This window comes from Nelusetta ayraudi, unplaced genomic scaffold, assembly GCF_046127955.1.
Source record: "Nelusetta ayraudi isolate G7.1 ecotype Tasmania unplaced genomic scaffold, CSIRO-AGI_Nayr_v1 ptg000042l, whole genome shotgun sequence".
Lineage (NCBI taxonomy): Eukaryota > Metazoa > Chordata > Actinopteri > Tetraodontiformes > Monacanthidae > Nelusetta > Nelusetta ayraudi.
The window spans coordinates 2,723,981-2,737,855 of record NW_027466092.1 but is presented as its reverse complement, the minus strand read 5'-3'; the positions used below and the strand labels follow the sequence as shown (position 1 = coordinate 2,737,855).

The 13,875-nt window shown below is 42.7% G+C and overlaps 1 protein-coding gene across 1 annotated transcript in view; it reads right to left on the bottom strand.

Moving 5' to 3' along the window:
- ca10a (carbonic anhydrase Xa) overlaps positions 1–13,875 on the bottom strand; it is a 195,215-nt gene that overhangs the window by 156,148 nt on the left and 25,192 nt on the right. Inside the window, exon 2 of the mRNA XM_076033662.1 lies at positions 12,272–12,346. Within this exon, the coding sequence (XP_075889777.1) occupies positions 12,272–12,346 (75 nt within the window). The remainder of the gene's footprint in view (positions 1–12,271; positions 12,347–13,875) is intronic.

The window sequence follows — 13,875 nt, the reverse complement described above, 5'->3', positions numbered from 1 at the left end:
TTTTTTCTCTGATCCCTCTAGGACACTGAGATTTCCTTATTTTATTTAGTTTTATTCTACCCATATGTTTTTTTCTTTCCCTTTACCATTCTAGACCTGTGTAATTGTGTCTCTCCTGTGTGATGTCACATACTGTCCTTCCTGCTTTCCAGTCTGATTTTTCCATCACTTTTTCTTTATCCATCAAAAATATTTTCTCAATCCTGCATTCCTTTCTCCCTCTTTTCTCCTGTGCTTATCTTTCCTTATCTTATTCATTCCTTCCCTGACATTGCAGGTCTCTCCTTCCCCTCCATTCTTCCTTCCAAATTTCCTTCTTCCTGTCTTGCCCCCTCGCCTCTCTGGATGGGTCAGGCAGAACCCAGTCTGCCTGGGGGTCTTGTCTAGGGAAGGAATGTCGATTTGTTTTTTGGTGGAGGGCAAAGTAAAGCTTTCCCTGCCTGTTAATTACTGCAGTGGTGGGACAGTGGCAGCATGGAGGACGTCAGCTGCTGCCTTTTTGACCCTTCATCTGGATACATTTCAGGATGTGGAGAAAAAAGGCACATAGCTGCACCTGTGTCCCATGATGACGTCAATATATTTGTCACAAGTCAGGGGGATGCTCAGTTTGCTCTATCCCTGTAATGAAAAGGCCTCACCTGCACAGGTGAACTGGGCAAAAGGAGAAGCTTTGTTGGTGGGGTGTGCGGAGGGATCAGGTAGAGCCCAGTTTGCCTGGAAGGCTTGTGTGTGTGTGTGTGTGTGTGTTCTTCATGGATCGCCACCTTGTTAGCCCTTGGTAGGGTCACCCATGGCGGTAAGGTCGAGGGGGAGGTTTCAGACAAACTGCGATCCAAAGACCTCAACGGCGGAAGTGGTGGAGGATGACACCATGAATCACAATGGCACTGAAGGCAGATGAAGGCTGCAAGAGAGGGTGGTCCCCAGTCATCATGGATTCCATGCCATTGAATTCAGGCCCCTTTTGGCCAAGGACCATGTTGTCTCCCAGGTGCAGGCGTCCTCCCAAAGGGAACCCATTTATTTTACATCCTGGACAAGACAAAGTTCTGTGGTGATCAGGAAGTGGAAACAGGGACAGTGACAGTGAATTCTGGGAGTTCCTTGCCACAACCAAGCACATAGGCGATGGGTGTTAGAATCTGTTCTTAAGTTATTGGACTGACACAGAAATAGCTTCTCGGCAGATGCACCCATGACTGAGCAGCACCACAGGCACCATTGCCCAAAACCCGCTCAGATGGACTGACCATGTTGTCCGAATACCTGACTCAGGTCTCCCAAAACAAGTCCTGTATTCGCAGCTAGTTGAAGGGAAAAGGGCCCTGGGAGGCCAGAAGAAGAAGTTTATGAATAACATACAAACAAACCTAAAGAAGTGCCAATGGACGTACAAGCTTGGGAAGACATGGCAACCGACAGACCGACCTTAAAAAACATTGTCCATGAGGATGCTGCATTGTACAATGATGACCTCCACCATGCTGCACAAGACAAGAGCAGACAACGAAAGGAGAGAGAAACCGCCAAACAGATCCCACCCAAACCCACCACCACTACATTCCCCTGTCCACAATGCACCAGAATAATCAGGTCCAGAATCAGCTTCTATGCTCACCTGAAGACCGAGAAGGACCAAGAAGGACAGTCATACTCGACAAAGAGTGACCGCCGATGATGATGATGATGATGGTGTGTGTGTGTCTGTGTATGGGGGGGACTGAAAGTGCTGGGTGTGTATTTGGGCATTGAGGAGTGTCAGTTAATAAAGAGAGAGGGAGTAAAGGAGAAATTATACGCTCGGTTGACTAAATGGAAAAGGTTCTGGAAAGTCCTGGCTGCCATTAACTTGGCTGTGTTGGCACAAGATTGGTGGAGTCATTTTTCTGACCCCATCAAGAAGATCGAGGACATCCAGAGAGCCATTGCGGGCTTCTGGCCTGGCAAGCACTGGGTCAGGGCTGCAGAACTTTATCTATCCATGGCCGACAGGGAGACACAGTCAGACTAGCAATCTGTTAAAAATGCCCTCAGTGAGACCCCAGACTGCACGGTTGCTGTATAACTTGGTATAACATTATTATACATTATATTTTAATTATATACTAATTAATATATTGTTGTGAGAAACAACTATTAAAGAGCTCAGAGAAGAGGACTTCATTGATCTAACACTGTTTTAGAATTCCGTAACGCAGGCTTAGAAGATGTGTCATGGACGAGACTGCGGTCATGTGACTGGTGGAGAAACTCTTGTTCTTCAAAAATTTTCTTGGCGACCCAGACAGTGCAGTCTACCAGCCTATGAGTCAACCTCAGGACTGCTGGCTGTACCAAACTGGGCCATCTGATGACGATGATAACATCTTTGGACAGTCCAAGAGAAAGCGGTAAAATCACCTCCACCACTGCAAAAAAAAGAAGGAAAAAAAAAAGATTTGGAGGAAGTTTTCGCTTCCATGCAACCTTTCTTGAGACATTTAGCAAAAAAATCAGACTGTGTGAGCAGTGGGCTGAAGAGGGTGACTGCAGCTTCCTCTCTCTGCTGAGTGGGGGAGTGGCCAGAGGCAGGAGGTCAGATTGAGTTTCTTGGCCCGGGAACTTTTCTGAAAGGCAGCCGGCGGTCCTCATACCGCTGCCTGTTGAAAAGCAGACAGCAGACCTCCAGCGGAGGGCTGTGCATGATGCAGGAGCCTCCGGCAGATACAGAGCGCACCTGGATCCCAATTTGGCGGAGGGTGGTTTGTTTTCTAGTCAGGCAGAGACTTTGGTGGTGCTTCAGTTTTTTTAAGAAGGTGTTTTCAGGGCTTTGGGGATGTTTTCTCCTTTCTTTTGTTTGTCTTTGGTCCACAAGAAAGGAGGAAAGAAGAGGGTATACACCTTTCTAGCTGGTTTCTGCCAGGTAGGCCATTTGGCTGACATGTGAAAGCAGGGCCCGGGGTGCCAGCTTCACCCCCGTCCTCGTCCCCACCCCCTCCTCTGCTGTCAGTCATTGGAGGGTAAATAAAGGGGAGGTTATGAGGGCCATCCTGTCCGAACTCCATCCATCACTCTGCCACTTAATATCCACAGCTGTCAGTGTGTGTGTGGGGGTGTGTTTGTGTATGTGTATGTGTGTGTCTGTGTGTGTGTGTGTGTGTGTGTGTGTGTGTGTGTGTAAGCACGCCTGCGTTTATGCCTGGCATGTATACTCTGTGCACCGAGAAATAAACACTGCCACCACAGCCGCCTGTGTTCCTCCATTCTGCTTAAATTTGTGGGGCAACTTTAGGATGTGTTGCTGGTTTTTCCCCATCTGCCTTCTTTATTTCTTTCCATTTTATGCAACTGTTATGGGTCATAAGAATGCTTTTGAACAAAAACAAAACAAACACACACACACACACACAGCCTAAATCCATCACCCAGTCTGGATGATGATAGGCAGGACCAGCTGCGTCTTGTTTGTCTTCATTTGTACTTTCCCCTCTTTCTCTCAGCAGTGTTATTGCTTTTCTTGGATCGCTGCAATAAAACACATGTCTCTGCACGATGACAGCTCCAGGAATGTCAGACATGATAAACAATAGTGAAAGAAGGTGAAGCATTCGGAATCTGAGCTCTGTGAGCCCACTGGTGTGGCGGTGTGTGCCACACTGGGGGCAAAAAGAATCACTTTGTCACCCATGGATATGGCAGCACTGATTTCCTGCAGACCTGGACAAAATCAACAGCTCAACCAAAACGCAACTTTTTTTTATGTGCAGCTCACAGGAAGCCTCTCTGGTTTGTCTATCCGACTTATATCTCTATATTTTTAGTTCCCAGCAGGCAGTGCGAGTATGAACAATAAAGATGCCTTTAAGAGTGTGTAATTCCTGGGTACGATCCCCAGTGGCTCGTTCCAATAACTAAGTCAGAATGTCTGATAAGGAGCCCACATCCCTCAGTGGTTGCCTTTAAATGACTTAACTCCCCAGATATCAGGCCAAAGTCAGTAAAACTGAGGCGAGCTTTTTACTTCCTTAATAATCTGACTGTGACCCCTGTGTAATTACTGGTCTGTGTGCATGGCTGTGTAAAAGGTGAGGCCTAGCTAGACTTGGTTTGAAATTGGTTTGAAAACAGGAGGATGACATGAGCCTCAGGCAATGTGGGTGTGATTTCCTTTAAGAAAGTGTCACATTTATGGATGTGTGTCATTGCTGAGGGTGATGTTGCGGTGATATCCAGCGTAAACACCGCATGTGTTGTTTCCTCCGTGGCCAACACTATTAGTTAGATGTTGGAAGACGATCAAAATGTCTCTGATGTGTGTCAGAAAATCATTTCAGCAATCATTGCAACACCCCATCACATCAAGTCCTCACCCACTCAATTGTGATTTTGTTCCCGCCCCACTGAAAACAAGCTGTTACCAAGTTATTGGATAATCATTGTCTTCTTTTGAACCCACTGGTGGCGAAATGGGAGACCGTGCTGACGGTGTCGTTGCTTTTAATTGTTTCCTCGCTTGACAAGGAGCCCCACTACCTGCCAGACATGTACAAAGAAGCTGCCAATTAGCCCCCTATATTCAATTACTACCAAGCAGAGGGACAGTGTTGACTCAAAATAAAACAAGCAGGGGAGAGGTGGGCTTTTTCATACAAAAAAAACAACTACCACTTATGATAATAATAATAATAATAATAATAATTATTATTATTATTATTATTATCATTATTATTATTATTATTATTATTATTATTATTGGCTGTGGAAGAATGTATTGTAACATTTCTTGCTTCTGCTCTGAGTTAAGTGCAATAACATTGCGCATTTTGAAGACAGACACACAGGTCAATAATGTATTTTGGCATTTCTCTCTAAATCAATTGCGATTAAAAAAAAAGGGACGTAGAGTGCATCAATTGTCAGCATCATAACCAGAAAAAGAGAGGATGAACTTGTGGAGTATCATACATCTATGACAGCAGATACAAGTATAAAGAGTGAGTTGTCTTGGCAGTGTCATCAAGACAAAGACATGTCATCCACCGGTCATATGATGAGCATAACTTGTCTTGTATCCTAACGCTGACTTTGGAAAACACATTTCAAGTGAAAAGTACTCCAGCTTTCTTGACTGGTATCATACAGCAATTAAAATGGCCTTTAAGAAGAAAAACTCTTGATTGACAAAACAATACTTGTTTTGTGGGATAAACTGTAATAGGTGGATCATTTCATTTTCATAATATTTTACAATTTCCTCTGCATTATGATACCTTGTAAAGTCAGCATAGAAGCGCAGTTCTTCCAAGTGTTGTTCTCGCATCACATCTAAATGTAAGAAACATACTAAAAGATCTTCAGGGCTTCCAGGGGGGACATATGAAAAAATATGTATGCTCTGCCTGAAAACATAGAGTCTGAGCATCTTTTTATAGCATCCAGGTTAATGAGCCCTGTGTGTTGAGTTGGTATTTTAATTGTTTGTCAAGAAACATTAAAGTTTAAAGGTTATCCTGTCTGGCATTTATCACCCTATAAACTTTTCAAACCTGCCTCAAAGGCCCTTGTCCTAGGCCTAGCCCCATCAAAGCCATTTCCTGTCCATTAAAAAGCATTACGTAAATAGAATCCATGCACACTTGCATCAGATTGTCACTGTAAAGAAATTTGCTAATCCCAGCGGCAGGATCAGCACCTCGGAGAGCTCCACTCTGCCGTCCTCTGGCTACAGGCCTAAAATAGTCATCATCCCATCAGCTGTTTGCGCATAAAGCAGTGAAGGCAGCATGAACACTTCAAATTTTCAAGATAATCTGGTAAAGTGATGCTGTTTAGTAACTATTTGTTAATGTTACTGATTATGAAGCAATCAAGTCTTGAATGTCTGCATAACACAAATAAATGTGGAAGCCTTTCGCGAGAAATTATAAACACCATCCGCGAACGGTGGATGGTGTTTATCAGCGAAGGCTAAACACTCTGACAGGAGACTGCTAGCAAACCGCTGTGCATCTAAATAAGTTGTGTCGCAGAGGCTCTGACAAGAAACACTGGTTTGTAACAAATAGTTATTTGCACAGACAAAGTGCCACTGATCAATGAGTATCTCTTTTAATTTCAACATTAGAGGCCTCCACTTTATGTCTGACCTCTTTTAAGGTTAAAAAAAAAAAAGAGATACAATCAAGCCACGCATCTGGGAAAAAAATTGCAAAATTACTAACTCACTAACACTGTTAGATTTATAAATGACTGATAGAGGCTATTATTGTGAAGAAGTGGCACTCCTGATGGATTACTGGGGATGGTATTATCCTGATTAATTCATCCACAGGGTACAAAGGAGGGGAGATAAACTTCGACATTGAAACTGATATTTTTCTTCAGCAATATGGCTCACTGCTACAGAACTGGAGAGCCGTGAATGTCACATATTAGTGGTGTGCAATACTATAACCTTTGGTATTGATTAAACACCAAAATTGATGTGTCATCAAGTTGGGATTTAAACGGAATTAGAATTTAAAACAGAATTTTGAGCTTTTGAGTAAATAGAAAATGTTTGTCCACACCATTCAATGCCTAACTTTAGAGCACCGGTTTTCATTGAGAGTTTAACTAGCAATGCACCCACTACTAACATACATGCTTCTAGTGATTTTCTTCCCCTCACTGGTGGCACAAGTTCTCGGTCCATCTCTCTGACTGCCCTCGCCACCCTCTCACTGTACCTTTTGTTTTCCACACTTTTCCTGCCAGCTCCTTCCAGCCTCTGTCTTTTGCCAAATCACTGCCCCTCTGCTCCTCTGTGAAAGCCCCCAGAGGACCTACTGCTGGAAAAGCACTGCTGCTGACTTTACACTCATACCCTATTGTAGAGTGGATTATGACCATACAGAAGCGCGCTCATAATCCAGCCACTACAAACTCCCTCCCCGCTCACCAGATCACATTAGATCAGGGCAGAAAGTGATGGGGAAAAGAAAGAAGAATTGCAAGTTTAAAACATCGCAGAACAACTGATCAGAGTCTGACCTGGTGAGATTTCTGAGCGACGCTCTTGAGAGAGTTCAAAATATTAAACCTTCAATTGTCATTTATCCAGTTCTGTGCTAATTCAACACCTCTTACACGGCTAAAAACTGAAGTCTCCAGCAGAGATCCTCTTGTTGCGACATCTTGAACAACTATTTCGGTGAACAGCCCGACTGATTGCTGGGTTGAGCAATTGAGTCGCAGGCCTCACTTTCACAAAAAGGATTTCTTTTGAGAACTTTTTTAGTGCCACGTGCCTGGAACGCCGCGTTTGCAGTCCGAACACACTTTTAAAATAAATGGAAAGGCAGACTGTTTCTTTGCTTGATTTGGCCTAAATGAGGTCTTGTAGGCAGCAGCACACCCGTCGCTCTCACAGACCAACCGTTATTACATCTCAATGTAGCACAAGTCAAGAGGGCCTTTGAAAGGTTATAGCACAACGAAGGGAACATTGACGTTTGCTCATACATGGGTCACAAACTGCGCTGACCTCCACTCAATCCGTATCTCAAAATCTTTTGGAACTTTGAAAACTCAGTCATGTTGAGCTGGACCTCCGACAATCTGTCACTGGCAGGTGGACATAGAGGCAGATACAATAAGTAAAAATGTGAAGTATTTGATTGTAGATGTTTAAATAGTGTGTAAGTCCTAGTGACATGTACTAGAGAGAAATTTTGTATGTATTCTACTAACACAAAAGAAGATAACACAATTAAACAATATTGGCACAACTCGATGTCATCACTCATGGCATATAATCAGAAGTTTTACATATTGGACATAAAATTGGCTTGTACCAAAACAATCCCCCCCCCCCAAAAAAAAAAAAAAAAGTGTTTAATTTCAATGCATAGATATTCAGTGCCAGAAATGCATTATCTTTTTAATTTGAAAATCAGATGAACCACAAATTACTTTCATAGAGTCAAGGAACCACTCCTTTGGAGATTATGACTCCTGCTTATGGGTAATACAGAGACGAGTCGAGAGAGGGGGAGACTCTGAATCTGAATTTCAAACTAATAAAGAAGTGCCAGGAAACAATCGGGCCAGCATATGAGAGAGAATATAAAATCACATTAGCCAGCAGTTCTTCCTGGTGTGCTCCCATCCAAAACACAGTCGAACACACTTCTCACACTGAGCACGCTGCCATTTGCAGTCAGAAAACATCCATAAATATGACACTTTCTTAAAGGAAATCACACCCACATTGCCTGAGGCTCATGTCATCCTCCTGTTTTCAAACCAATTTCAAACCACAGTCTAGCTAGGCCTCACCTTTTACACAGCCATGCACACAGACCAGTAATTACACAGGGGTCACAGTCAGATTATTAAGGAAGTAAAAAGCTCGCCTCAGTTTTACTGACTTTGGCCTGATATCTGGGGAGTTAAGTCATTTAAAGGCAACCACTGAGGGATGTGGGCTCGTTATCAGACATTCTGACTTAGTTATTGGAACGAGCCACTGGGGATCGTACCCAGGAATTACACACTCTTAAAGGCATCTTTATTGTTCATACTCGCACTGCCTGCTGGGAACTATAAAGGGGCTAAAAGCGACCAACAGGAATCTAACTTCAACATGACAAACTACCATAAAAATAAAAATAAATAAATAAATAAAAAAGCCCTGCAACGACCTTTAGAACAAAAGAACACAGTGTGACTGCATGCATTTTGAGGGTCTTTGGGATAGGACACTGTGAGGCATAGGGAACTAATGTGGCTAGTCATTACACATGTCCTGTTGCTTGGTAAAAGTTTTTTTTTTTTCCTGAGTCAAATGATTTTTTTTGAAAGAATCCTTGGTTTCCTCATTTCACTTTCTGCAGTCATTGTGAGGACTGTAATTAACCTGACACACTGGTTGGAACTTTTTCTAAATCCCTTTGGCTTTATGTAAGAGTGCATAGAAGGCATTTGGAAAGGCAAGGCAAACTTTCTCGCGTAATTACTAAAACTGTCTATCACATTAGACCAATCCTATTTGTTACTTCTCAGCATTAGAACCTTAAAGTGAGTCCAGAGTAAAATTAAACAATTTTGCCCAACAAGAGAGGAAATATTATTGCTGATTACTTTATAAGAAATGAAGCTCTCAGAAAACTGTCGCTATAGCAGCATCCAGGCTAATATCATTTATTATTAGCAGCAGCCATTGTTTTACGACTTGTAATCAATTATTCTACTTCCTGGTCTTCTGTGGATTTCCAGTACATCCACTTCTCAATCCCACTCCTCTCCTCCCTCCTCTTTATGTGCAATTGGAAACTGATTAGAGTGGTTAGTTTGATTGGTTTGATTGATTTTGGAATGACATGACATTTTAGAGCAGACAAGGCTCAATTTCTGACAAAAGTGAAACATTCATGCTAAAAATTGTTTTGAAAGAGACTTGCATTGTTTTGTTTAGATACCCTGTCATTAGCAGGGATGGAGAGACCAGACCTTGGACTCAGCTGTGCAGTAAGTGCCTCTTCCTGACTAATGACTGATACCTTTTAACACTGCCGACATGAGTGAAGCAAAGACTGAGAGCAAACAGAGATTACTCTCAGCACTGACCTTTTTTTTTTTTTATCTTATTGAAGCTAAAAAAAAAAAAAAGAAAAGAAAAAGGAAGGTAAAAAGGGAGGTTTTAGAGATCAAAAACAACATTTTATAGGCCATCAGGAGGGTAGTTGTACTGACCCGGGCACCCTCAGGATATGTGACGGTGGGGTCTGGCAGATTGTGACCTCGGCATGAGACGATTCGTGGAACAGAAAAGGGCCATTAGTAGGCGAGACGGAGCAGAGACGGCTAATGGCACGACCGCAGCAGAGTCGGGCCCGGCCTTGCGCCAGTGTTATTGCATTTCGCAGCCAGGAAGTTCTTTTTTTTTTTTTTTTTCCAATTTCTCGAACATTATTGTCTCTAAAATTTAGTTAAGAGCCTCTAATGCTGTCAGGTACTAAAATATTCAAAATCCGGCAGTTGGCAGCCGTCTCTGAGTTGGTATACTGTTCAGTTCCAATAAGAAATATATGAAACATCTGCACAGTGGAGAAGCAATTGTTATGTAATACCCAGTGTAACTGATTACCACTTTCAAGGAGGAAGATATTACCATCATTTAAATACCACTTTTCCATAACTTGTGATTTTTTAAAAAGTCCCATATTGTACGACACAGACTACCTTTATTTTGTATGTTTGACTCCAGTGCAGCAGCCCTGCACAACTAATCATCATAAAACTTCATAGATCTCAAGATAATCTCAAGAGACGTTTCAGAATTTCAAAAACTTTGTGTTTTAAGGCATACCTTCTGAAAGGTGAAGCCAGTAAAAGAAGCAGAAGATGGATTTTTTTTTGTTCATGTCTGAGGAGTTCACTGTTAGACTAGAGATGCCTGACAGACGGCAAACACTGCTTAAGTAAAAATTGCATGTGAAACCTTTTCGCTTATTCCCTGCCGCCACTTGTATAAGTAAAAGTTCAAAACACACACGATGAGTTGAGTCAATGCTTGCTTTTCTATAATCATGGTTTTATAAAAAGCCTCTCTTTTGCTGGATGCAGTGTAACCCAGGATAGAAGTGCCTGGCAATTCCACCGGAGGATCAGGAATAGTATTTAACTGCTCCAGCTGGTTGTGCTGTGGTTAGTGTGAGAAGTGTGCCATGGAGAGCCGCTAGCAGGTAGCTGAGATATAAAGGCAGCCGCAAACCGCCAAACGCTGCTTGCCAGAGGGAAGGACAAGCAGGCACTTTTTATGTTTGCCCAAAACATGCAGGAAAAACCTCAAAGTTTGATTTGAGGGAAGGAAAAAAAATTCCTCTGAATCCGTGGTGGCCAGACCTCAACATCTATCTTTTTTTTTTCCCTTTCCCTTCACGGTTTTGCCCTTGCTTTAGTCTTTGCAACAGTCTGCCAAGATTCATTTATTATTTTTATTTATTTCATTTCCGTTTTTCCTTTTCAAATTTTGATATACTTAGAAATGTTTTGTGTCAAAATATATTTCAAAGCTCAAATCAAACAGGTTTGGACAGGGACAACTTAACGCCTCTTAAGTGAAAAAAAAATCAAGTTTTTTGTGGAAGTAGTCTTCAGAGGGTTGGTCAGTGTCAAAACATCAGTTTTTCATGCTGAGTTTATCCTCGTAATGTGTGATTGAGTGGGATTATGAAAATAGATATTTGTGACATTTGCCAATGTTAAGACACCAGTTTTAGTTTAAACTAAAAGGCCAATTAAATGGACATCTCTTTTTTCACTTATCATAATGGAACACAATCTTCCATGAATCAAAAAAAAAAATCACCTGACAAGAAGAGAAGTTATAATTAGTAAAATCATCAGCAAGTACAATATCAGAGCTTAAAAATGAATCAAAAATACTTCTAAATATATTGGCATTGTGGTAAGCAATGTCAATATCACATGGAATATGGAAAACAGTAGAATTGATTTGACAAGAAATGTAATACAATAGTAGTACAGTGACAAGAGTCATGAAAAAAAATGTATTTCAGATTGCTAAAATATTTATTAGATTTTTTTTGTATGAAAAGTTTGTCAACAGTTGTAGGAAAACCTGGATAAAAACCAAAAGAGCGGCTCTTTTTCTCGGATAAATTGTTTCCAATGAGTTCACAATGTGTCATTGCAGTTAATATTGCATAATAACAGGAGTATAGAGAAATTCCTCTTTTCCGCCTTGTGACGTTAAGTTATTTTTTTACACCTCTACAATGCACGAAGGACCTCTTCTTCCACAAAGACCTTTCCTTAGTCAATCTCAACATTTCTTACATGTAGACCCAAAACAACTTCTTTACAAATCATCTCAGCCACCGCATGTGTAAGCAGACACCCGGTCCTCACAAGCATCCCATTCCATCGTACTCAGACACAGTCACGCAAGCCACCTGCAGGCTCCAATCAAAAAGCTCCTCGGCTCAGCAGAAAACACAATCTCTTCGAAATAATTGGCCCTACATGCAGATGCGTGATAAGATGGAATATGCTCTGCTGCCGTCAATCAATCTGTGACCCCACGTCAGTTTTGTGGGGAAAGAGGGTGAAGAGGTCTTGCAAGGAGGAGAAAATAAATCCATTGCCAGTGGCAAGGCGACTCGCTGTTATCTTAAGTATGCAATTTGCCCTGACATCAGGCTCACGCAGGAAGCGAGGTGTGATTTGTGAAAGGTAACCAGCATTGTTTTGTTTCGGCGTGTCAGACAATCTTGAGGCTTACCTGGAACAAAGTTCCCCTGCACCACCTCCTTGTATGCCCACCATCCTTCATGAATTTTTGGTGGATTGGGTTGTGCTGTAGGGTGATGAAAAAGAAGCACTGGTTAGTTCAACTTGACATTTGGACATTAACACAAATGCAGAAATGTGGTCCTGCCGTGTTCACACCCGGTTCTTTCTTTTTCCATTCATCATGTAATTTGACTCAATTGAACTTTGGGCACTCCGTGGTCTGTTCCCTTCATGGGTCACCAGATGTCAAATCATATAATCGATTTGCCTAACTGGCAAATCAATGGCACATGGTTATTGAGTCAGATGCCCTTCCTGACACAAAACTCTTAATGTATTCATGGCTGAGGATCAGCAAAGGGAGGGAACTGGTTTGTGCCCCCTCAAGGCTGAATTTCTGGCTGGACCGAGACCGAGGAATTAAACTCCCTCCGAGGTCCCTCCGAATGTCACTCATTAGGCCACCAGGCCACAGTGAAAAACACTGAGACTCAAGCGCAAGGTAACCCCATATATCACACCAGATGTGTGAGTTGCGTGTCAGCTTTAGTCCAGCTGCAGAGCTGGTATGTCGTAGTATTGTATGGTTGAGCGGTCAGCAGTTCGACTCTAAACTCAGCCACCCATTGATGTGTGAATTTGTGCGAGTGGGTCGGTGGAGAAATGCGCGAAGTAAGTCCAGTCCATTTACCAATTCCCACTCGCTTTAAATCTAGTCCACGTGTGTTTCCTCCTGTGAAAAATAAGCCGGACTTGTATTTCTGCAGTATGCCAGAACACAACCTTTTGCAGAGAAGGAAGAGCCTCTTGCCTCTCCACACGCGAAAAGCATGTGACATGACCAATAGACATGTGGCAGCCTTCAACATTCGCTTCATGGTGACGGATTTTAATTTGCTTGAAATTTTGACTCCGGCTGTACGGTCAATCCACACAAAAAGGCGGAAAGGGCGCCAGGTCCACCAAATCAACAACTGATTCAAATCAAAACGCACAAGGCCAGGGTGTGCAAACGGTGCATTTTCGGGGTCACTTGAGTCCTGCCGTCATCACCTCCAGACACCCTGATAGGTTCCTAGCAAAAGGCCTGGGCCATGGTCACTCTCTGAAGACTTATTCTGATATACGAAGCCTGAAGCTCAATCTCTTTTCCAACCTAACTGCATACAAACGCAGTCACGTCAGCGCCTTTCCGCAATGTGACGATACCCCAGGCGCTACCGTGGTAATGTATTTTACCGCCTCCCGTCACCTCTATAGTCGACCACCAGATCACAGGCAGGTAGTAGAGTATAATTGAGGTGAGTAAATAAAGGTCAAACTTCAGAGAGCGAGTTCTGAGTGTGGATCTACTTGGAAAGCCTTTGGGATATTGTTTGTTTTTACCACCTGAGCAGCCCCTTCCCCGCTGTTGCATTCACAGAATGTGTAAGTCCGGGTTTAATCGAGAGTGTCAAGGTTGCCCTGCTGGCTGTCTTTGATGGAGGCAGGAGGTGGTGGAACAGCCAAACAACTCTCCAATATTCTTCACAAAAAGGCCTCGTTGCACAATTTGCTGGTGGGGCATGGTCTGCGACGAGCTATTCTCTTAGA